The sequence below is a fragment of the Peromyscus eremicus genome, chromosome 11 (assembly GCF_949786415.1).
Source record: "Peromyscus eremicus chromosome 11, PerEre_H2_v1, whole genome shotgun sequence".
Lineage (NCBI taxonomy): Eukaryota > Metazoa > Chordata > Mammalia > Rodentia > Cricetidae > Peromyscus > Peromyscus eremicus.
The window spans coordinates 19,468,859-19,494,606 of NC_081427.1; the positions used below are offsets into that span (position 1 = coordinate 19,468,859).

The 25,748-nt window shown below is 33.6% G+C and overlaps 1 protein-coding gene and 1 long non-coding RNA gene across 2 annotated transcripts in view; both read right to left on the reverse strand.

Moving 5' to 3' along the window:
• Positions 1 to 1,214: 1,214 nt before the first annotated feature.
• On the reverse strand, positions 1,215 to 7,887 carry LOC131921905 (uncharacterized). Its single transcript, XR_009382142.1, has 3 exons — positions 7,809 to 7,887; positions 4,974 to 5,024; positions 1,215 to 1,340 (listed from the first exon to the last, which is right to left on the reverse strand). It is a non-coding gene; the product is annotated as an uncharacterized LOC131921905 (long non-coding RNA).
• A 3,585-nt stretch (positions 7,888 to 11,472) lies between these two features.
• LOC131921998 (cadherin-10) overlaps positions 11,473 to 25,748 on the reverse strand; it is a 52,015-nt gene continuing 37,739 nt past the window's right edge. The window contains exons 8-11 of the mRNA XM_059276734.1: positions 23,859 to 23,980; positions 17,363 to 17,471; positions 14,034 to 14,285; positions 11,473 to 12,325 (exon numbers count right to left, since the gene is read on the reverse strand). Coding sequence (XP_059132717.1) covers positions 11,835 to 12,325; positions 14,034 to 14,285; positions 17,363 to 17,471; positions 23,859 to 23,980 — 974 coding nt within the window. The 3' untranslated portion in view covers positions 11,473 to 11,834. The remainder of the gene's footprint in view (positions 12,326 to 14,033; positions 14,286 to 17,362; positions 17,472 to 23,858; positions 23,981 to 25,748) is intronic.

Genomic DNA, 25,748 nt, shown 5'->3' on the forward strand with positions numbered 1-25,748 from the left:
GATAGAACATATATAGTCTGTGAGAATAGCAACAAGTGCATGATCTCCATTTAAACCACCTGTAAAGCATGAATCTAATTATTGCTATAATTTGAATATAAATTATATATACTAGTGATAAGCACATACATCTTCCTGTAAAGTAAATTTTCAACAAGGGTGAAAAGAATATTGTCTGGTTTTACTTAAGAAATTTCAAGCATTGGTCACAAGTTATTGTCACTGAAAACAGGTACATTATCAATTCAGACCAGCTACTACTAAGTTACACTACTTAATTCTGTACTATACTACTTAATTCTGTACATGAAAAAAAATAAAGCAAGTCAATTAAATAAATGTCTTCTAACTTGTTCATTATAACAGTCAGTACTTCAAGATCAAATACTACATAATTTTCAAATATATTATTTATATAATTTTCAAATAAAAATTCAATATTTACAGACCAATTTCATGTTGTTATCCTATGCATATGTATTTTAAAATATTTGATGCATTAGGATGTCATCAAAAATTATATTTAAGAATTGGAAGCAAATTTATAATTAATTTAAAAACCATCATACTGAGAAAAAATTAATTTTTGTATATATGATAATATATATGTAACTAATTTTAAATATTTTTGCACATTTTCTCAAATCTAGGCATATTTGCTGAAAAGAATCTTTGGATGCCTTTATATTAATTTTTCAATTTGATGTCCTTAAGTTCAGCAAGCTAGCTGGCAATACTCTTCCCTCATCTTAAAGAATCAGTCTGCCTCAATGTTTTCCATCTACAAAACCCAAAGTATAGGAAGTTACAAGTGTGCAGTTAATATACCTTCATAAAATTATTCTTTTTCCTACATGTATCTAAATTTCTTGAAAAATTTTCAATTACAAATTTCATTTCATTGTATAAAATAAAAGTTCAAAAACCCAAAATCAACTGTATTTCTTTTAACCAATCCATCAAGAGTATAGAATTAAGAAGAGATAAAACCTATATATTGATAAAGTCCACATAAAGTATATTTTTAAGTGGCAAAAATTAACCATACTTCTTATCTAATTCCAATTTGAATGACTCCTCAAGCCTCTCAAGTTCACTTTTTCAATAACTGGTTCTCTTGAGGCCTTGGAAACCATCATCCCATTGATATCAGTTTCTTGATTCAATTTTTTTTTTAAATCTAGGAGTGAATAAGGCTGAGACTGAGCCTGTCATGTTTCCACTCCTGAACAGATTTCATATTTAAATAAGTTTCATACTTTCAGCGATCTCTTTACTTCTTGGTCATGATCCTTCAATCTGGCATTGAAGCATGGTCTTCTCATCAATAATCATTTTCCCTAAGGAATTAATTTAATTTTAGATTTAATTTTCACAGATAAGATAGGATTAAAAGCCTAGTGTGTAGAGACAGATGGCAGCCTAATGCTTAAATCCAACTCACTTTTATGATAATTGTCATGTGGGAAAAAACTATTTTAAACTTTTAATATTTCCCTTTCCTTATATAAATTCCAAATAAATATTTCCTCATTGTCTTATTGTCCTTTGTTTCTCATACCTGACATTGGTATTCCAAGATATGAGAAAGAGATGAGAGAGAGAGAGAGAGAGAGAGAGAGAGAGAGAGAGAGAGAGAGAGAGAGAAGAGAAGAGAGAGAAGAGAGAGAGAGATTCTGGCCTAGAGGAATCAGCTAAATTTTATTTAAATTTTGGGCATGTATAAACTCAAATGAAGTGGACTTTTTGTTCATATTTTTTATTTTTTTAGAAAGCCTTAATGAGCAGTGTCCTCACCCAGCAATGGAACAGAACAAATCTAAGACATAATTAGTATTGGGAGTCACTGCATTACATAAAATTGCATATTTTAAATTGAACTCAAGAGCAGACAAGAAACGTGCAGTTGTGTTTGGAAAAACACAGTATGAGAGCACACTAACATGCGTTTATGTGTATGTGTTATTTCAACTGGGCAACTGAGAAGTTTCAAATCCTTAAGTAAGTTCTGAAGGCTTATTTTAATTGACAATGTTAATTGATATTTCCCATTTTTAATACACATGGGAAAATGTGTGTTAAAGACCATGGTATTCCATCATACAGTTTTCAAATGCAATAACCAAATGCACATGGAAAAACTCATATATTTATATAGCAGTAATTTCTGTTCATAAGAAAGACTCTGCTCTGTGAAGGTGATTTGATATGTAGCATCATGACAGAAAACAACTAAAACCCCCCTTAGCCTAGACATACTGTAAGAGATAGCAAGAACAACTCAGTATACAGATAAAAATCAATCACTGATTGAGAAAACATGATTTTACAGTAGTTAGAATATTACTTAAGTAAACAACACAAATGAGAAAACTGTTCATCACTCTCTATAATTCAAAATTAAATTCAGTATATTGACTTGATGATATTACTTTTATAATGTTATGTTAAAACTAAATTTATAATCTTACGTTAAAAACTAATTCTTCATTCTTGAACCTAATCTTGTTTTTTATATCTTCATCATAGAACTGTATCATGTTTCTTCTGTTTTTCATACCAAATAATAAATTAGGAGATGTGAAAGAGGACTCATCTTTATACCTGTCTTTAATTCCTTGCTCCCCATAACAACAAACACACACGAGTGCTATTTTGAGTTGTTCACGGTATAAGGTGCACACTAGCAAATTATATTTACTTGAGTTTGGTGTTAATTGTTTAAATGAAATAAAGGAAATAAAAATCATTCTTATCTAGTGTGTATTTTTGGTGTATTTGTGTGGATACGAATGTACGGGAAGAGCTGTACACATGTTTGTGAGCAAGCAAAAATAAGAAGACAAAAGGTGAATGTATTCCTAAATCTCACTTCACCATTTTTTTTTTCTTGAGATAAGATCCGTCACTGAGGCTAGAACTCACCAACTCAATAGACTATTTGGCTAGCAAGGACCCAGGATCCTTTTGCCTTTGCCAATAAAAACATTTTGTATTGTCCATAATTTTCCTCATTAATGCAATTACTTCTAATTCATTAGCTACCAAAGATTTGTATGAATGTATCCAGTATGATGTTTTACAATTCCAAATGTAAGATAAGTTAAATTATAACAGAAAAAGTCCCTACTATTCTAAATGTATTCTCAAATGTATATTTATTAATATTAATTCTGATGAAAATTGACCTATGATGACCAAAATTCTTACAAATTCACATATCATTAATAAACTAGATAGTGGCAATGTACAATGGTAATATGCTACCATTTTAAATTAAAAAATCATTCAAATTAGCACTGTAGAGAACAATCTATTCATTATCATTAATATCTTGAGAGATGAAGTTTGACATTTAAAAATTCTCCCCAGTATTAATTATTGGTGTAAGAGTTCCACCTAGAACTAAGTTTGGTTGACTTTCAACTCATTTAGCAGTAGTTGGACTTTAAGCAATTTCATTTATCTTTCAGACATTAAATTTTCCTCATTTAGAAAGTGAGCATAATATAATTTACCATATTGAGTTCTTGTGACAATTACTTATGTCTTTTATAAAAGACAATGTAAATTCTGGAACAGAGAATGCAAACCAGTTCCAGCTATCATAAACATCATCATCACCACCACCACCACCACCACCACCAGGCCTATACATCCTCAATTAACTCCCGTATAATAAATTAGTCAACATTCAATGTGCAAGTTTTTTAAGCACACATGTGGGTGATACTATTATTGAAGTTTATCCTAGTACTAAGATGATAAATTATTTGGAGTGTACCCTTTTTTGTGCTTGTCTTCATTTTTTCATTCCAATTGAATATGAAGAGAGATAAAATTGGAGCCAATATTCTATATTATAATTATAAAAACGTTCAAGTAGAAAAGTTATAAAAAAAAGTTTACCTTTAAGTATCTGAGACCATTCAGTTTTCTATTTTAAACAACTTAAAATGGAATTCCACTTTCTCTACTTCTATATTAAAAATAAAATTTTAAAGAATGCATCAAACTTTTGCTTCCTTCCAACCAATCCTTACATGCCTTCTCAAGCTATCACTTTTGGTAAAAATGATGTAAGAAAATTTCGATATATAGCTGGCATAATTGTGTATAGTTGCTGTCAAGAATTCCTAGGCAGAGACTGTCATCTTTAAAGGTTGCTGTGACATTTCTAGAATATGCCTTTTCAGATATGAATGAAACATGTTGCCTTTTTGGTTGAGGGTGGGGAAGGTATGGAACCTGACATTTTCCATGCTGCCAAAATTAGAAAACAAAGCATTGGAATGCCAAGAATAATCAGTCACTCAATGAGTATTTATGTAATAGCTGTTTAGATGCCCAGTATGCAATGGGGACTAGAGTTTTATCAGGGTTAAGTGTTTTAAGCAAATGGAATGATAAATTTGGAGTTTCTTTTATCTAAATTACATAGACCTGTCAGTATATTGTAATGATCATGCGCTGGGATCACAAATGCACCTACAATCTTGGGGCTGCTCACACAATCACAAATGCAGCCAACTTTAAATATTTTAACCCCTTTAAAGAAATTTGAAATTTAATCATGTATTCAGATGAAAATTTCACACAGGGATTTCATAAAGCTAAAGGCCTATTCTGAAAAAGAAAGAAAAAATAAACATTAAAACACCAGCAGAAATAATCACTGGATTTGTCTAGCTTTTTATATAACACAGATCTAGTCGTGTTAACACAGTGTTTTAGAAGAGATCACTTTTGGGAAAATAATGTAAGAAAATTTCAGTATATTAGTAGTGAAAGCAAAGAAAATAAAATGAAGCTGTAACAGGCTGGGTACACGCTGAGAAGAAAACTCAGCTTCAATCTTTTTGATTGTTAAAAGAGGCAAAAAACATACTAAAAATCTCAGGCCTGCTTCTAAATATTTCACAATGTGTAGGAGGTTTGTTCGGATAAATTTGGGGATGAAGTTGCTGTGTTACCTTCCTGTGGAGTTGTAAATGTCACGTTCCCAACTCAGGATAATTCCACAACTGGAAAAAAAAAAATTCACACATAGTCTACCAGGTTTCCATTATGTGCTTCCTAATCTTTTTAATCCCTTCCTATTAAAGTAATAAAGAATGTCCATTTTGCTAATTTGCATATGTTCTGAAGTAGAACCGTTTAAAGCAAGAATCAGAACTCATATCTGGAAAAAATTATTTTTGTTTCTTTACTTTTAATTTCATTAATCATAGTTGTGAAAAGTGACTTTTCCCCTCTTCTTTTCTATTAATAGCTGATTCAGCATGGAGGTAAGCATTATATACATACTTGTAAGTAATTAACGAGATTTGCAACAGAATCTCATGCAAAATAAAATGCATACAGTAAATGAATTCAATGAAACAAACACAAGGTTGTTGATACTTAGATTTTTCAATGTGGTTTTAGTGACTTAAAAGGGAAAGATGTTTAAAATATATTATTGATTCTCTAAATTTACTTCATTATTTTACAAATCAACAGCGTCTCTAGGGCTCCAAGCACATATACTCATCAGGAGCTATTTTGTCATTTCTGTGTTTCGTTTCTTTTAGATTTATAAATCAAGCTAGTCTCTAAAGTCCATGCCTTTGTAGCTTTGAAGGTTCTCCTCGAACATCAATATCTCAGTGGATCTTGGTGATATTGCAAGTGAAACTTGTACAAAGTAATCCATAAGCTCTAAATGTATGCAGATATTATGGTTTGAATGAAACAAATAAAAATTTGTATGTGGAGATGACTTCAAAACTTCCCTTTCTTCGTGATCTTTCCTATACTTTCCCGAAGTACCTGTCTCACTATACAGTCTTTCCACGGTTTTAGCCTAATATCCCCAATTTTGACACAGATTCCAAGCCACCAGAACTCTATGTGAAGTGATAACCATCCTCTGATGCTAGCATTTATTTTAGTGGAGTTCTCATTAATATGATCTTTGGATTTTAAAAACTTTTGCAATACTATTTCATAGAAAACAATTAGACATGTGTGCCCTCTAAAATAGTTGTACATTGTTTTATTTCACAGAAAACAGTTCAGAGGTTTGCATGCCTGTTAAAACTACTGTAAGTGGTTCTTTTCCCTTTTTCACTTTTGAAGACTGAACCAAAGGCTTTGTATATGTTAGGCAATGAAACTACCACTGTGCTACACTTTTAGTTATTTTGTGTTTTTAATTTTACTATTTTTCCTCTTTTTGAAACAAGGTTGCCAGATTGACTTTGAACTCACACTGAACACCAAGACAGCTTAGATCTTGTGATCTTCTTGTCTCAGTAGCTATGACTGAAGGCATGTAGAAACGTATATTATTAAAATAATATCCAAAATGGTTGCCAGAAAGTGAAGGGATCATTAAGGCACATCCTATCAGTCTGAGAAGGTCGGTCACTGTGGAAACAGAAAGGAGTCCTATAAACCTTTAATATGTTATGTGCATTCCAAAGAATTAGCTCTTAAGTAAAATAATAAAATACTTTCTAAAAATTCTTCCAACAAATGTTTATTGAGCATCTGTAAATGAAACAGTTCTATATATTGGGAAAAGCTGACAAAATTCATGTTTTTGTAAACATATTGTAATTGAATGAGAAAGAAATTAGCCATAGGGAAAAAAGTCATTAAAATCTAAAAGAATATATAGATATATCAAAACGCAAGCAATGTCATTCAACTTCAGTTCTGCCGGCCACAGCATTACAAATTCCATAATGTAAAAATAATAGAGCAGACCTTGATTTAACTAGTTGATCAAAATGTAAACAGAGAAAGTAAGAAGGGGTGGTCAGTGTGAACACATGATGGAGGAAAGGAATGAAAAAGCAGGTGGAAAGGTGGGTTTGTAAACGGAAGAGTAGATGAAGGGCTCAAGAGGAAGGGAGAGACCCATGTCATATTGAGAATCTTCTCATCTCTTTGAGTAAAACCAGAAATCATTACTGAGTTTAGGAGAAGGAAACAATCACATAGGAAACTCTCTGAGAAACATTCTCCTGACCTTGATAATTAGAGAACTAGATAAAAGGAAAGGGCAAAGTTAGGAAGATGACTAACTACTTCCAGCAGTTGTGGAAAGAGTTGTCTTGGACAAGAGAATGGAAATATTGAGGTGTACACTTTTGTATATTAGACAAGGTCAAAGGATCAAAGTTGCTATTTTCAGTAACATTTAAGATCACACTAGATTAGATAGGACACATTTTTGAATGCTTTTTTTTTCTTCTTCAATTTTTGGTTGCTTTGAAAGAGATAAAGAGGAAAAACCCAACATTGTGTGGATAGGGAGTTATAAAAGATATGAGAAGAATTGGATGAGAAGAAGAAAACATAATCAAAGTACATTATATGAAAAATTTTCATTAAAAAATAAAATAAAATACAAGACCATTAAGGATTCCAAGGACTTGGAGTGAGCATCTCATTAGAGGACAGTGCTTCCCAGCAGTAGGTAGATATAAGTGCAACAGGCTCGTATGTTTGGTGGAGAAATGCATAGCTATTTTCTTGACATGTCGTATATATGTTATTCCTATTAGGAGCAGCCATCAGTAAGATTCCCAGAAAACCTCAGGCATAAATTGTGTGATAGCAAGCATTAAAATAACAACAAAAGTTCTCTTAGTAATGAGGGAAAAGAAACCCACAAATGCAACTAATTGTGTAATGAGATTTAATGTCTTCTGGTTGGGGGATTTATTAATCCTTAGTAGTAATTTAGAATTAATCTTAAGCGAAGGAGGTTCTAGGGAAGATTTTAAAAAACAAAGTAATATAACATTTTACATTACCTTCTAACTTTTGAAAGATCAATGATGTTTTGTTAGAATAGATGAGTGGGTAGTGAACAGCACTTCTGAAGAGACAGAGACAGCTTTTGAGACAATTATCTTAGTAGCTGTCATAGAGGAAATTATGAGGTCAGCTACAAGGAGGGTACATCCACATGAGGAAGAATATAGTTATTCGGCTCATAATGCATTAGGTGGGGATATTAAAGTGCTAGGCAATTTAATGCGATTAAAGATAAAATGATTTGCATATGTGACAAAAAATGATAGAGTGGTGCTTAATACTTGTGAGTAGGCTGATTGGAAGAATGGTGGCCGACACTGGTAAGAATGATGACAAGATTCAACAAGACCCAATTCTGTTTTGGACAAATGTATTTCACAGGAAGGTAATTTTGTAATGATGAAAGATAAATATGTAAATTACTACCACAAACTAGGTAGGTACTATGTATTGAACACTCCTAGACTGAAAGCCAGCACCATTCTTATCATATTTTCGTTAGTTGTATTCCTCTGTATTAATCTGATATACTGTTGTGTCATACATATGCACTCATATGTAACATTTGTTGTACATGATTTTCCAGGAGAAAGGCCTGTGTGTATTCCATCTTTTCAGGATCCTTTGAAAATTTATGAACTTTAATTCATTTTTCTCTTAAAACAAACAAGATGTAACTATTAACTCACAACTAGTGAATTAGTTGGACGTGATTGTTGAGATTCCCTATTGCTGCTTTTGGTATGAAGATACAAGGACTCATAGTGTAAAAAGGACTACAGGAAGTGACTCAGCTCCCTATGTGTGTTTAAATGACATTACTTAATGGATAAATTGTACATAAAAACACATACATACACATTAGGTTTTGTATCTACTCATAAACTCTAAAACATATGATATCCTTGAATGTTTTATGGAATTGGTTCATCATAGTCATAGTTACATGTGCACATATTGTAGAAATAAATTATACCTAGAAACTTATGTAGATATATTGATATATTAAGACATATGAATTCTAATATTAGCCTCTTCTATTTTGAAAGACCCTAGATATTGAATCAGTTGTAGTATATGTTGATTAACCTACCAGTACATGCCCAATATTTTTGAAGTTATGTAACACTGTATATATATATGTGTGTGTGTGTGTGTGTGTGTGTGTGTGTGTGTGAGAGAGAGAGAGAGAGAGAGAGAGAGAGAGAGAGAGAGAGAGAGAGAGAGAGAAATTTCAATTTAAGACCATGAATTTGTAATTTCATAACCTTTGATACTTTGCTACAAGGAGAAACTATACTTGGTTAGCCTTTTTAATGCTCCAAAGTTCAGAAGTCATTTTCAAATTTCTAAATATATAAGTCATGGAAAAAAAGAGAACAGAATGATTCTTTTCCTAGAAAAGCTAATCATAAGAGCTAGATAGTTTCTTATAAACGCAGTGGTTTTCATTACAATATAGTTTTCCCCATCTTTTAACTTTACAAGTGAAAGAAATACACAGTTATAAATAGAAGAATTATATATAATTTATTACATCTCTGGGTGTTAGAACATTCCTTGGTTTTAATAATAGATGCTCAATAAACAATTTATATTGAAGATATATATGGATGAAGAAATGAAAAACCTACATTGTTTCAGTTACATTAATAATATTTTGAGAGACAGTAGCCCCATTGACACTGAAAACTAATGTTGGAATAAACTACATTCTGGCCATTCCATTGTGCAAGCACAATACCAGCAGATGACTGAGAGGCTAGAAATAGATTTTTATAACATATGTTCTGAATTTCATGGCTACCAAGAAATAACTTTAACATACCATCTTAATTAATAACAATATTGGTGGTCTTCTACTGACCAATTTCCCCACAACTGGCAAATAAGCCTGCCCATCGATCCTACTAAAGACCATATCTGAAGTTAATTTTGGATATGCTAGAGATTACTGTCACAATTCCTGATTTTTAAAATAATGGATGACTAAGTAAATGCCAGAACAATTTAACATCACTTGACATTTCTGAATGAAGATAATTAAAATTCTTCACATAAGAATTGCATTATAGACATAAGAATTACATTATTGATATCTAAGATTGACACAAGGAACTACTTGTGTGGAAAAGGTAGAAATAATCCCAACAAAAATTCTATTTTTACTTATGACCAATTTGAGACATTAGGAGGCCTTTGTTTTTCTTTTCTTTTGTCAACTTGTTATTCTTTTAATGACTGATCTCTCCAGGAAACAGCATTTTATTCATTTCAAATCAGCACAAAAGGGAAACGTTCTCTTTCTTAAACCTAGTCTCTTTTGGAAGCCAATGTATGATATACACTAGTGGTTCTGTCAAATGAAGTGTTAATATCCAGCCTGATGTGTCCTCCTTGGCTGTGATTTTAATTGAGCCTCATGGGTTGTCTCTCTTTCATAATCAGACTATTAGACAAACGGAAGCATCAGTGGGTAGAGTAGTATGGGCCCTTTCAGCCTGGAAGCTAGAAAAAAGTCACCATCCAAAAAAGGCTGAAATAATTAGTTCTGCATTAAGGATTTATCAACATCTCACGCAGACCTACTCAACTCACAGCAATTTCACTAATTAGCAATGAATCTTTGGTATTGTTTACAATATACTCAGCAGGGATTGTGACTTCTGTATCTACTAGTAAAGTATTCCATTTACAAATAAATCATGGAGTAGGACTTGAACAACAAGTAATAATATTGCTCTCACCTCCAGAATTCTCAGTAACATTTGATGATCTACCACCAGTACTTAAAAGTTTGTTTTTCAACTTGTTCTTTTGCTGTCTATTAAGTCATTCTTACACAAAAAGGCTTTGTTACCATAATGTGTGATGCATCTCGGAAAGCTGACATAATTGTGAAGCTGCATCTTAATGGAATATTCAGTGTCATTACTGTCAGTACTAGGCATTTTCAAAGTCACCATGGGGGGTAAATATAATTCCATTCAATGGTTATTCCAGCCTAAGAAGTGTGTGAACTCGTAGTAGTATTGTCTATAAACCTCAATAGCACAAACGTCATTCAAAAACGAGAAAATGTTTTATTCTTCCAGATACTATTTTAGTAAATGTGGGTGAGAGGAAAATGCTGGACCACCAGTGTATTTAGCACAAGAGCCAAGAGTGGCAACAATTTAAGTGTGATTGACTCTGCGACTTTAGGGGTTAGAGCACCATTCTTGTAAATTTTTAAAATAATAAATTATAAGTGGTTTATAACTGATGGATGCTTTTAGTGTGAAAGTTTTGCACATATCACAGTGTAATGATTTATTGCAGAAGAGCAGTGCTTACCCGTGATATCTGTTTGGTCAAGGCTTTCAACATTGCCTATAAAGCATTTTTCTTCTCGTGTATTTAATTTGATTTGGTAACAAGATTTTAATTTATGGAGGAAGAAAAGAAATTTATGGAAAAGAAAAGCTAGAGACAAAGTAGTTGTAAAAACTGGTTTATTTTTTTAAAAATAAATACAAAAATATAAATATAAAACATTAGCAGATAGAATTTGATGAAATGAAATTGCACAAAGGCTTATATACCAGGCTGCATATCACACCTACAATACCACATGTACATTTTTTTTTAACTTAATGTACAGAACAGGATATATCTTAAATGTTTTCTTTGCCTTTTCAAAACTTCATTTGCAAGGGCAAGACGTGTATCTAACAGAAGCGGCTTGTTCGTGAGGTTGCTTACGGGAGAACTATCCTGATCAGGTTTCTTTTATTTACTATGATGGACAACATTGAATTTCCATAGCTTTGGCTCTTGGAAGTGATTAAATAAAATGTTGTATATATTCCATGAGACATCCTACAGGAAAGAATTAATATAATTAATGAACAAATTAAGAAATAAGTGGAAAACTTGTGCTGAGTGGCAGGAAAAAAATTCTCCTGAATATCAAATATTGTGAAGTGGAGACAAGATCCGCAAAGTTACTTTTTCTCCTGGAGCAGAACTCTGGTGCCAGGCTAAGCGTCTTTGTCGCTCTCTCCGCCGCCATACATTTCTGCTAGTTTATTAAACCGAGGTCCCCATTCTCGGAGGTAATCGTAGTTTTGGTCTCCCTCAGTGGTACCTGATTCTAATGAGCTCAGAGATTCAGCAATGGAGTCGTTTCCTTCATAGGCGTAGGTAGCCAGTGAGTCGTAGGGAGGTGCAGTGGGGTCCAGGTCATGCTCTTTGAGCCGCTCGTTGATGAAATCCCGGACGTCCGTGTTATCCGGGGCTGTAGGAGTCCTCCGTGGTATAAATAACGTTTCAGGCATTATATCTCGCCGGAGCTTTTTCTCCTCAATAGCTGCAGGATTCCTCAGGGTACCGATGTCAAAGGCCTGGGTGTCCTCCTCTCCGCCACCTTCATCGTTATAGCTCACGATGTTGTCTCTGATATCTTCCTTGGATAAGATCAGAGGCTCGGTCTTGCGTTGCCTTTTCAGAGCTGCAAAGAGGACTACTATAACTTGAACAAAGACAAGAAGACGCGTTAGAACTTCATCCCCAAACAACCAATCCAGAACTCAAGCACTACACTGTGGGAAGGTGTTTATATCTTGCATGGGAAGCCAGAATTTGGGGTGATTTTTGGACATTTTTGTTCAGAGGCTGAGAAGGGTTTAGCTGTGATGGTTAGTATGGTGTTTCTGATTCATTTTTCAAACAATGAAGATTATTCCTTAACTATGATGACTATTTGTTATTTATTTTTCGGAGAATTAAAGTATCTTCCTGACAGTATGGAAAATATTAATCTTTTGCATTAAATACTAAACTTACATGAAGGAATTATCTTTCAGTTAGCTCAGTTGTAAAGAATGCTCAAGGCTCTAGGGTCAAAACCCCACACCAAAGAACTGACAAAAAATTAGTCAAATTGAATTCCACTTTACTAAAAGGATATGATGATAAGCCCACACATTCTATCACTTCCTTACATAATTAGAGGAAGTGATGTTCATCACACAATTGAGACTAGTAATTTCAGCTCCACAGCTTTGCTGATGGATTTACACAGCTTTTTGCTAACTTTACCAAAAGGCCTTGATGACTGGGGACAAGGTGACTCCATTGTTTAGAAAACTTATCTGATATTTGCCTTGGAAATTTATCCGTGCCCTTTAAGAAAACTCCCAACAAAATTGTTAAATCAGATTAATTCAGATCAAAGCGTAAACTCATAGCACACTGAATTAACTCCAAAACACAATTGTGATCGTCCCAGAAACTCATCTCAAACAAGCAAATATGTACAACAGAAGAAACACATCACAAAAATGATAGTCACATACCTGTAGGAGAAAGCTAATGCAAATGTCATTGGTGGAGTTTCATTTTCTATTTACTCTCCTTAGACATTTTGTTATTGATCATTTAAGATATTTGGAGAAAAATGTGAACTCATTCAAGTGGAAAATACAAGGGAAAACCTTAGTTCCTTAAATATCTCTATTTAGAAAATGTGTTTAAAGCAAGTAGAAATCACTATTACTCAAAATGTACTTTGTTTTCTGTTATTTATATTTGTTAACATTAAATGCTCTGGTTGTTTTTCTTAAGTTTATAATTTGGGCTTTTCAGAAGAGCTCATTTTGCTTTTCCTTAGTTTACAAAGACACACAAATTTGCACACATAGGGATCCCATCAAAAATCAGAAACCATAATATAATAAGTAAAAGACCTATAAGGTAAAAAGAAAAAAGCACTCTGACAAAGCATTGAGACAAAAAAAAAAAAAAAAAAAAAAACCACAAACTTGAAAAATCTCATTGAGTTCCATTTGTATTGGCCATCTATTCATAGGCTGGGGGAGACTCTGTTGGAGAAAATAATTTTTCCTTTGTCAGCAATTATCAATCAGAGATAGCCACCACGTTAGGGATGGGGGCTCGTGTTACCATTATTGCTTTTATTTCATTTAGTATACTGTCATGAAGGACATTTTTGATGTGTATTTTTATGAATATTTGAATCTACTTCCTGCAGATAGAGTCCCACTACTTCTATTACCGTAAAGCCTCCTTTCAGCACTATGTATTCTGATTGGATAAAATGTTTCTTTGTTAACGGATTTTACCAGTTAATTTGCGGGAATCTTTAAACTTGAGGGGTGGTGGTGTGCTTTGGTGCTAACCTTTCCCATTCAACAACACTGTTCTCGAACCCTTCTTACCCAGCAGAATGATGATGCAGAGGAGAATGGCTATCAAGGCGCCGGTGCTGAGGCCGGCAGGGAGGAGCAGGGCCTCGGCACTGCAGGACTGCATGTTGCCCTGGCTGTCGCAGGCACACACTCGGATGGTCAGGGTGCCCGTGCTGCTCTGAATCGGGTAGTCATTATCAGATATCACCACAGGCAGGAGATAGGTGCTTATTTCATGTCGGTTGAAGCCGTTCTTTCTGGTTAAAATTCTGGCAGTGTTATCTAAAACCAATGACAAAGCGTTACATGCAATTTGGAGCAGTCGATGTGTTTTGATGTGAACCGTGGTTTTAAATAAAAATCATCATCAGTTTATATAAATTGGGATTTTTTTTTTGTATTCAATATGCACAACACAATTCAAACTAGGCAAGGTCTCCTAGATAATACAGAGAAGCTAGTGCTATGTATTACTGTTTATTTATTTTTTTCATTTATTTTGAGAAAGGATCTTGCTTTGTAGCACTGGCTGGACTTGACTAAGATCAGCTCCCCTGCTCACACTCTCAAGTATTGAGATTACAGATTGCAGCTCTATGCCCAGACTGCATTGACGATTAGGTTTCAAGTGATTGTCCCATAAAGGTAAACATATAAATTCATTTTTGATGTCTGCACAGATGATAAATAGTCTGGAGGCTAAAAAAATAAGTTTTTAATCAAGAAAAATAATCCCTTTAATTGTTTAAATTTACACTTGTCTGAATGTGTGCTTTCACATGACAAAATATGTTTCAATAATTATAAAGAAAATATGATACAGCTCAATCTTAAGATGCCTTAAGATTGAGATATATAATCAAAGATTAGCAAATATTAAATATTTCTGAACACTGCTTCCATCCATTAAAGTAAAACTATAAGAAATTATATTATATGTAATATATAAACAAATATATCATGTATATGATTAATGAGCACCTTGCTATCACTGTTGTGGAGTGTCAAATCACATTTCAAAAAATGTAGAATTTTAATGAAGTTTACCATGCGTTGGCCTCCTACTCTGCTAGTGAAAGTTTCCCTAATCTGATAAGTAATCCAATTCTCCTAAATGTGAATTGTGGGGGAAGGTAGATGTAATTTCTTCTAGTCTCAAATAACCAGCTTTTAAAAAACACTGAGTATGTTAGTTTCTATCTCATCTTTTGTTTTGTTTTTTTTCTGTCAGATGGATGTAGACTTGGTTCTCAAAGGGCTATCTGCAAGGCCAATAGAGAAACGACAATCAATCAGTTGTAAGTGAAACAAACAGGACAGAGAAAGAAAGTGGCACTTGCTCCCTGGTTCAGTGGCTGAATCTAAAACAAGTGCTGTCTACATTATCAGGGAAATGTTAACTATGTCAGGAAAGCAGAAGTTTAAAATAATAGGAACAAAGGAGCATACAGATCAAAATGTACATATAGGTGGGCATTTTGAGAATCTTCTTGTCTAGCTGTCTTTTTGTGAACTTTAAATCTTAATTTTGTAATGCTTTTGCCACATTTAAGAACCAAAATGAATTTTTATTTTAAACTACCTCTTACGCTTTAAATTTTATGGAAGAATTAGATTTAAAAAAAAACATGATATATATTTAACTTACCACAGAAATAAATTAATTTTAAAAGGATTGGTATCATTAAATAAGATATTTAAGATGAACATGTGAATAAACATGAGGAAACATTCACAAAAAATGTATCCTTTAGTTAATTTCTCTATAATTATAGTTCCTTTAAACCTTCATCCCAAACAGAAAACAATGGCATATATAAATTAGACCAAATATTCCACCAAATTAAATGGAATGCAACTCAGTGAGCTCTTCAGGTTGGTATTTGTATACGTTTGTTCCTTGCTTTGAGTAATTTATATAGGTTCAATAATTATTTCTAGTAAAACAAAATCATAACCTATGTTAAAGTTTAACTAAGGTGAGTCTTCAGTGGTTTCTCCGGGACCTTGGAAAGTAGTGCTATGCTAGTACCAATCCTAATCTACCACACTTTTTAACATCTAGTGCTCAGCTTCACAGGAAAAGAATCAAAATTAAATAAACCCAGAAACAGGTATTGTCAATTTAGTACTGAGGATTCAATTCAGACAGCTGTAATCTGAAGTCTATGTTCAGGTTGCTAGGTTCAACAAATTGAAATTATACTGGATGTTGTTCATCTGAAATTCAGACTCAGCTCAACATTCTGTATATCCTCTGCCATGTCTACGTTACTCTTTTCTAATCCAATTACTCTATGTGTCTAGAGTGACAGAAAACAAGGACATTTTAAATCTTAAGATTTAGTGAAAGCACATGTCTCAAATGGATAACTTTTCTTTGTCTCATTTATGTGAACATTCTACTGGATGCAATCTCTTGGTGAGTAGCTAGTGTGATGTAAAATGATCCAATGTCTTAAGCTTTTTTTATGATGCACGAAAACCACCTTAAGGAAATACAGCCACTTGGCCTTGCTAACACTTCTCAGACACTGTGAAGAAAGTACTGTGTATTTGCCAGTGTGGTTATGCGATTTACTAGAAATACATCTGCAGACATGGTATGGCAAATATATCTTCTACCAACATGAGCTAAGGTCATGATTTGTTATGAAATACAAAAAATATAAATGAGTTCTAATAACACACATACACACACACTCATGTGTCTGTGTGGGCATGTGTATACTCTACAGTAGTACAGTTCTCATGATACATATTTATCAACATTTTAAAAATGATAGTCATTTTCACAATGTTTATGTAAAATATTTTCTGCCTTTTATGGAACAAAAATGATTTCAGAGAGATAATATTTGTATTTTACAAAGGACAGTAGCATGCTTGTCACTACAAGGAACATGCAAATGCTTTTGGAAGATTCTGTGGTTTTCTCTCCTTCCCCACTACTTTCCTTTATGTCTAACTGGCTCTAGTACGTCTGCTACCACTACGTCCCAAGAGAGTTTGTGTAATAAATGCACAGAATCTTTCTTTCCTACAGCCATTCACGTTCTATCATGTTTATAATATCAACTAATTATTTGCAGCCCTTCTAAACATTTCAACATTTAATTTTTCTCTGAACACCCACAGTTTTATAACTGATTTTAATATTTTAAATTTAAGAGAGTATATAAACTCAAACAAGATATTATAGTAACACATGACTACAAATGGAGATGAACAGGTTTTTATGCTTACATCATTAAGTTGATAGGAAGCATAAATAAATGAATTGTTATATTGAAATAATTACTTTGGGGGTAAATTCCCATTGACGTTATATTAGATATGAAAAAGAGTTCAAAAATGACCTTCATTATCCTGTACTGTGAAGTTAGAATTAACAGCGGCCAAACTGAAGAAAAACTTCTGTCCACCTAAGGGATCATCTTTGTCAACTGCACTTATGGTCTGTATCAGCTGCAGGAAAGAGAACATTACAGCCATCACATGTCTGCTGGTAGGATAGGGATCACATATGTCATTTTGAAACATACTAAAAATAGCATTACACAAACTGAGCAGGTTATGCTTAAGTGCACACACACACACACACACACACACACACACACACACACACACACACAGTGAGAGAGAGAGAGAGAGAGAGAGAGAGAGAGAGAGAGAGAGAGAGAGAGAGAGAGAGAGCTGCAAGTAGTGACAATTAATGTAAAAAGATTCCATGAACTTTTTGTTTGTTTGTGTTTTGTTTGTTTGTTTCAAGACCAGGCTGGCCTTGAACTCACAAACATCTGCCTGCCTCTGCCTCCCTAGTGCTGGGATTAAAGGTGTGTGCTACCACCACCCGGCTTCCATGAACTTTTGAAAGAACAAGTAGAGGTAAGATTTCAGAACGAAAAAAGGGATGGGGGGGGAAAGACATGATTAGATTATAATCTCAAAAACAAAACTTTTAGAAGTAAATTGATTTTGATCCTCATGCACATATATTTCAGTAAACTCGATTTGTAATGATTACTTTGCTTTTGTGGAAGCTTACCTAGTGTCTTTCAAAATGCCATGTGACATTATTTGAGGTTTTCAAACAAATTTAGGGAAGTACTTGCTTTTTTTTTTTTTTTTTTTATAGAGTTACAGAGAGCTTTATTAGAAAGGAAAGGGGGCAGGGGGAGAGAGAGAGGAGCCAGGCCTGGGGGAGGGAGAGATGGCCTGGAGCAGAGCAGAGAGCAGGGAGTAGAGAGGGAACAGAGAGGGGAAGTACTTGCTTTAACGGGGTTATTTGATGTAAGTTAAAGCAATGATCTAGAAGAGTTCATCCAGTTTAGAAACTTATTGTGTGGTAGGTTTTGCCTTGCCAAAAGAACTATGAAAATATTAAAATGAAATAGAAATTTTACAGCTGGGTGTGGTGGCACCCAACTTTAATCCTAGCACTCAGGAGACAGAGGCAGGTGGATCTCCCGTGTGTTGGTCTACAAAGAGAGTTTCAGAACAACAAAGACTGTCTCAAAAACAACAACAAAGAAATAGAAACACTATAGGTAACAAATGGTTTTTCCAAAGAAAGTCTTTCAATTAAAAAGAAAAAGATTATCCACTTCATTTACAAATATAGTTTCAGATTGAATATATCCATACCATAGAGGAATGGCTTTTTTAAGGATCAACTTTGATTTTAAAAGAATAGACATTTTAAGCAACTCTCTAGGGAGATAGAGAATGGGTCAGTGATTAAGATCACTTGCTACTCATCCAGAGAACCTGCAGCTCACAAACATCTGTAATTCCAGCTCTAAGGGATGTGACACCTCCTTTTGATTCTGTGGGCACTGAAACACATATGGCATGCAGACACACACACACACACACACACACACACACACCACACTTAAAATAAACAAATACATTAAATGAAAAAAAGAAACTTTCTACTTTTGAAGTTGAAAACATATCTTGCTATGGACATCTGTCACCTTCATTATGTGACAGTGCATCAGGGACAGATATGTATGTATTTTAGATGGATATTCTCTTGATTATATTCCATTTACATGCATAATGTTTTAAGAAATTAATTTTAGGAACATATCAAAAACTTACATTCGTTAATGCTTGTATAAACTTTCAAACTTATGCTTAGTTAGAAGCATATACTTTTAAAACATTAGTTTATCATTGTATGTATATTTGGAAAAAAAATTCTTGAGTTTCTGTTGATTTACCAAGGAATTATAAGCTTAAAACATTATGTAAAATGATTAGGAACATGAGCAAATTATTATCACATTATATTAAATTACTTTCCTTTCAAAATATGTTATAACAATAACAGTAAAAATAGCCTACTTATTGTAATTCTAATTATTTATTTCAAAGCAATTCAAGAAATTTAATTAAACCACACAAAGTAATATATTATTTTCCAGAAATAATGAACAAGAGTAATCATTTAAGTGTTAAAATTATTTTAAAACAGTATTAAATCATGGATGACTAAATATTTATTATAATAAGAATAAAGAGAAACGAATTATAATAGAATAAATATAAAACAGATAATTGAATACATTCAAGACAAAATGTACAAATAATGGTAGCAGACAGGCGGTCCTTAAAAGTTATTAAGTTTTCACAGTTTAAACAGTTATTCATCTGTTTCTTCTTGCCTAACTTTCCTTTTTCAATCATGTTTTGAAAATTTTCTTTTTAAATTTGTGATTCATTAGTGTATTGAAGAAGAAATAAATGCAATAAATGAAATAATAAAAGAAAGACCAATGGAAATTCTTAGTCACTAAGATTAAGGTTAATACAAACAAATGCAAATATATACATATATATGTATGTATACATTAGCAATATAAAAGTGGAACTAATGATCCTTTAAAGAAAAATTATAGGATCTCAAAATAATATTTGTAACTGTGATTTCAAATTAAAGTTCCAGTCCATTTTATAGAAGAAAATAATATATTTTTGAGGACCAATGTCCACTTAATTTTATGTGTGTATAGCACATTATGAAATTTACATGACCTCTTCCGATGAAATGTGTATATTGATTAAACGGTGTAGCACCAAAAAATTAATTATTAGAGGTTAACTGAATGATTGTGTTATAGAAGGCAATATGCTAGTACTAAAGGGATAATGAATGAAATTTCCACAGCTGAATCTCTATCATTCTAGAATACAAGCTCATAAACGAAATAAAAATTAGATTTCCTGTAGCTCACCAAGGACTCACTATTTTATTTCATCTTAATGCTACAAAAAGAGAACAAAAAACCCAAAAAAACTCAAACTGAGTTCTCTTGAATATTTATTCCAAGTATGCGAAGGAAAACATACAGTGGGCATCCTACATGAACTTCAAGGCTGTTTTAATGATCCAAATATAATGAAGCGTGGGCGGGATGCTGGGTGGATTCTTAGACGCACAAAGAAAAGCACTGATTACATTACAAAATATTTAACTTTTTCTGTGAGAAGACAAGTATTTCTTGGTGAAAAATGTTCCTTTGTTCTGGTCAAACACACCATTCCTGGTTGTGAGAGATGTACCTGAACACTGCTCTTTGGATAATGTACGTTGCATACTTTGGGTCTGACAAAGCCTTGGCTGCCTCTTGAATTGACATGTGATGTCAGTTTGAATAATTTTGTTTGATAACATCCATAGATACTGAAGAGTAAATATATACATCACTTTCCCTGGGAGGGAGACTCCTTCAAATAGATTCTTTGAGATGTAAATGCCTATTTGCTGCCTTGGACATGAAAATATACTCCCCAGCTGAAGGAGAGCACATGAGTTTGAGAAATGGATAAGAAAAGAGCCAAGCCAACTCTCTTCACTCTGAAAGAACTTTTTTTTTTAAGGGTGTGTGAGTTTAGTAGCACAATTAGGTGCACAAGAAGGCAATTAGCTTCATATCAGTGACGAGCTGCATCCCTCCTGAAAGAAATGCCCCTTTCTTAAGTCAAGGAACTGACAAGACCAAGGAAAGGGATGTAAAGGAAAATGTGGTAGCTTGCAGTTTTATTTCTGACTCACCCATTTGTCCACACACCAAATGAGCGGGATTATACCCCATGCTGTAGATCTAAGTGTTACTTAAAGAACACTTAAATTATAGGGCTACTGTTTGGATTAAGGTACTTAATAAATAGCTCAAGTATATCCAGAAAACCTAGCACTCTATTTTCCTAGGAGCTGGAGAGACCTAACTTGCAAGTGGATTTCACCCGGGGCTTAGTGAGGAAATTTAGTGAATAACCACTTTGTCTTACTTGGATGCCATGACTTTTAATTCTGAATCCAATCCCCTCCCACTTCCTACATGGTATTGTTTTTTCAGAAACAATATGTAGCCCAGGCTGTCCTTGAGCACACTATCAATGTAGGTGGGGGAACTTTGAACTCCTGATGTCATTCTCTCAGTCTCCCAAGTGCTGGGAATACTGACACACACCAACAGATTCTGCTAAGGATTTCACATATAAAAGCTTTGCTTAAGCAAAAACCTGTCTCATGCAGTCAGACTAAAACAAGCTAGACTGAATGGAAAGAGTTAACTTGGACATATGTGCACAAGTGGCCAGTTAGAAAGGAATTAGTCACAGCCTTCATATTAAGGTTGTCAAGACTTGGTAAATGCTTTTTAAAGCAATTATTTTATTATTTTCCTCCATTAATTATTTTTTAAATATACAGAAAATCTTGAGACATTTGTGGGTTAGCTACAGTGAACAAGAGAAGAAGCAGAAGAAAATATGCATCATTATTTTGAATATTTTGAATACATCAGTATATCAGTATTTATGCCTCAACTGGTCTGAAAGATATCTCTTTAAAAATCAAATTGAATAATCATGGAGGGGGAAATGCATACAGTAGTGGCAAAGTGGATAATTTACTATGTGCAGAAAAGATTTCAACAAATTATTCTGGGCCTATAGGCCAAGGACTGGATGGAATGGTATTTTTAGGATAGGCATTGCTTCATTAAAAAAGTTAGAAGCACCTGAGTTATTTAAATATTAAGAAATAAACATTTCCATAACATTTCAAGTAAAAAAAAATCCAATTGCAGTAATTTTATCCTTTCAAACAATAGACAAGCTATTGAATTCTCATTAGAATATTCACAAGAAGAGCTGGAGTTATTGGACAATGCAATTTGCATAAAAATATAGCAATGGCATTGATGTTTATAAAAGCATTAAATGATGTCAAAACACGACATGGTTTCTCAATGCCTTCTCTATCTCTGATAAAATAGTTTTGATTCCCAATTATTATTTATAATATGCAGTTTCCTTCTGTGAAGATAGCACTCAAGCCAATTAAGAGCATTTCTCTCAGCCATGTATGCTGGAGCTTTTCAAAAAACAAAATGAGTCCACTGAGGAAATGATTTAAATAATTCCAAACAAAGCTGATGTAGGAAGAATGCTTCAAAGGACAAAAATGAAGTCATTAAGCATTTTATGTGTTGCTACACCAAGGAAAAACACAGGGAATCCAGAACAACGGTTGAGGCTGCCTTACTTCAAAACATGTTCACTTACAACCCAACACTGACTGTTTCAGTGATCCTGTGCACATGTCTCTGCATTTCCACGGTCTCACAGTCACCATCCTGTAGCAATGGAGATATTCTATGGAGACATTTGGGTTGTACACTTATGCTATTAGACTACTGAATGAGAAGTCACCAAGAAATTGGAAATTTCCCAGACATCTCATGCTGGAGAAGAAAAGACTGAAACCAGGTGCTAGCCACAGGAGAAACTTGTCTCCCCAAATGAGTTCACATAATTTGGACAACCACACATACCAAATCACAGGAGAAACTGGAACTGAGACAAGATAGTGTCAATGATGGGGAGGGCCAAACTTGACTGGTACTTATTTGTTATACATATTCAGTGAAATTTGTTTAAACAAAACCTCATGTTAGTACCTCAAAGGTGGACCAGTTGGGCATCACTGGCCCTTTTGTATTTGCTTTTCCTTCCAACCTGGTCATGCTGAATAAACCCTGTTTTTTTGTCCTTCTCTCTTATATGCCTATTTAATTGCTTTTTTGAGAATGGATAGCAGAGACCATCTGACTAGAGCTGTCAGGGACCATAAAAACTGTATTATGCCAGGTATGGTGGTACATGCATCAAAGCACTCGGAAGGGAGAGGCAGGCAGATGTCTGTGAGTTTGAGGCCAACCTGGTCTACAAAGTGAGTTCCAAGATAGCCAGGACTGTTGCACAGAGAAATCCTGCCTTGAAAAACCAAAATAAATAAATAAATAAACAAATAAACAAAGTAAAAATAATAAATAGATAGATAGACAGATAGATATAGATAGATAGATAGATAGATAGATAGATAGATAGATAGATAGATAGATAGACAGATAAATAAATAAATAGAGATTAAAAACTACTAATACCACCCTCTATTTCTTGAAAGGGTTGCTAATATAGAGTCATAGAGCAGATTCTGGTTTTTGCTCTTGATTTGTAGTTTTAAAATTTAAAGCTATTTCCAACATCTCAATTTTATGGGAGAGACAATATTTTATTATTTTATAATTTTAATTATATTATTGTAGAGTAAGATGTCATTATTATTTTCTTGCATTACAACTTTGGAAAGGAATTGTGAAATCTGACCTATTAAAATACTTTCAACTTTATAAACATCAACCACTTTCTAAACTTTTAATGAGAATATAAAGAAGTGTTCCTAACACTGGTTGTCTCATCTTTTCCAAGATTTTGACAAAAACACATTTTGCACACAACAAAAGCATCCTGAACTGGAGTTGCACAGCTGCTCACCTGTCCAGGTCTGGCATTTTCGCATACAAATGTGTCATAAAACACGGCAAATTGCGGAGCATTGTCATTAACGTCCAAAATCCTCACAAAAACTGACACTCGCGTTGTCTCTTTAGGATTGTCTAGAAAGAGGAAAGGAAAACAATGTTTAGGAAAACAGAGTTGTGTGCAGAATTCAATTTAGATAGGCATCTTGTGGACATTAAGTGCTCACGTACAAATAAACATCATATCCACTCTCCTGATATAATGAACAAAGGCAATACAGAAAATTACTGCAGAGCTTAGTTAGGCAGTCATGAATTCTGTTATTATTGGGCACAAGAGTACTACTATGATTTTGAGAATTCCTATTAAAAGTACAATGCAGTGTAATTGAGTTCATATTCTATGTGTGTCCCTAATGTCCAATGATGAGATTGTATTATATAATTATTTATTACATCCTTGCTATATATGGCCATGTTACTTAATTTTTAACCAACTTTTTTATTTTTGATTTTTGATTCTTCTCATAAAATACTTCCCGACCACAGTTTTTCTTCTCTCTAATGAAGGAGAAACACTTTGAAATAGATTAAATACTTGGCCATGGGGGTTGGGGATTTAGCTCAGTGGTAGAGCACTTGCCTAGCAAGCACAAGGCCCTGGGTTCGGTCCTCAGCTCTGAAAAAAAAATACTTGGCCAAGATCACAAACTCCTAAAATCTATCACTTTGATACTTCTATAACGAAAACACTTTCTAATACCTATTTTAAAATCTTCATTTGGAAACTGGACTACATACCTACTGATCTAACCCATTTATTAGAAAAAAAATATAGTGAAATACCATCCTTCAAATATTTCATTGACATATTCTCTGGTGAAACCATTAAACAGAACCTTATTATTTGATTTTTATTCATTTACTTCATGTACATTTGTGTATATATTTATGTTCCTAAGAATGCCACAAGGTATGTAGTAAAGAGAAGATAACTGTGGTATCCAGTTCTTCCTTTCCACTCTGTGGGACCCAGAGATTGAACTATGGCCATCAGGCTCGGTACTAAGTGTCTTTTCCTACTGAGGCATCACACTGGCTCCAAGAGTGACTTTGCATATCAATTTATTCTATCTAAACCGGCCCATAAAAAAACCAACCAACCAACCAACCAAACAAACAAACAAAAAACAGCACATTCATCATGCCTGTTTTGTTAAACATGGTGAAATTAAGAGTATCTAATTTGTTAGGAAGAAAGATAAATTTTAGTTATTATTTTATTGATGAATGAAATTTTAAAACATGTCTATTTAACTTGGCTTTAGTATAATCCTTGTATTTTTCATAATGCCATTATGTCTGCCATGTATATTCCAGGCAGTCCTGATAGCTGAATGGTTTACACTATGAATTCAAGTTAAAGTCATTCAGAAATTATAACGCCAGTTATATGAACATAGTTAAACTTGCAAGCAAATGAGGCCAGCCACAAGCTGAAAAGCCATGTTCAAATATGTCTGTACATCATGTCCAAGGCAGCACTATTCACAAGAATCAAGAAATGTAATATGCCCATCAAATTAGGCATGGGGGGAGAAAATGAGGTTTGTAAACACAACAGAATAATAGAATTATAAGCAGAATAAAATTAATCACTAAAAGAATATGGATGAAACTGGAAATTGTTGTAAAGCAAGTATACACAGGTACTACATGATTGAAGTCATATGTTGAGTCAAAACATTGAAGAATCATGGTGGTTTTCAGAGGTATTGGAGAGTAGGGGATGGAGGAAGGATAAGCAGAATTGATTAATACATCTTAAGAGACAGGTATATTCTAGTGTGCTATTCCACAGTAAGGATATCACAGAAATAAGAAAACAGTGTACTTTAAAAAT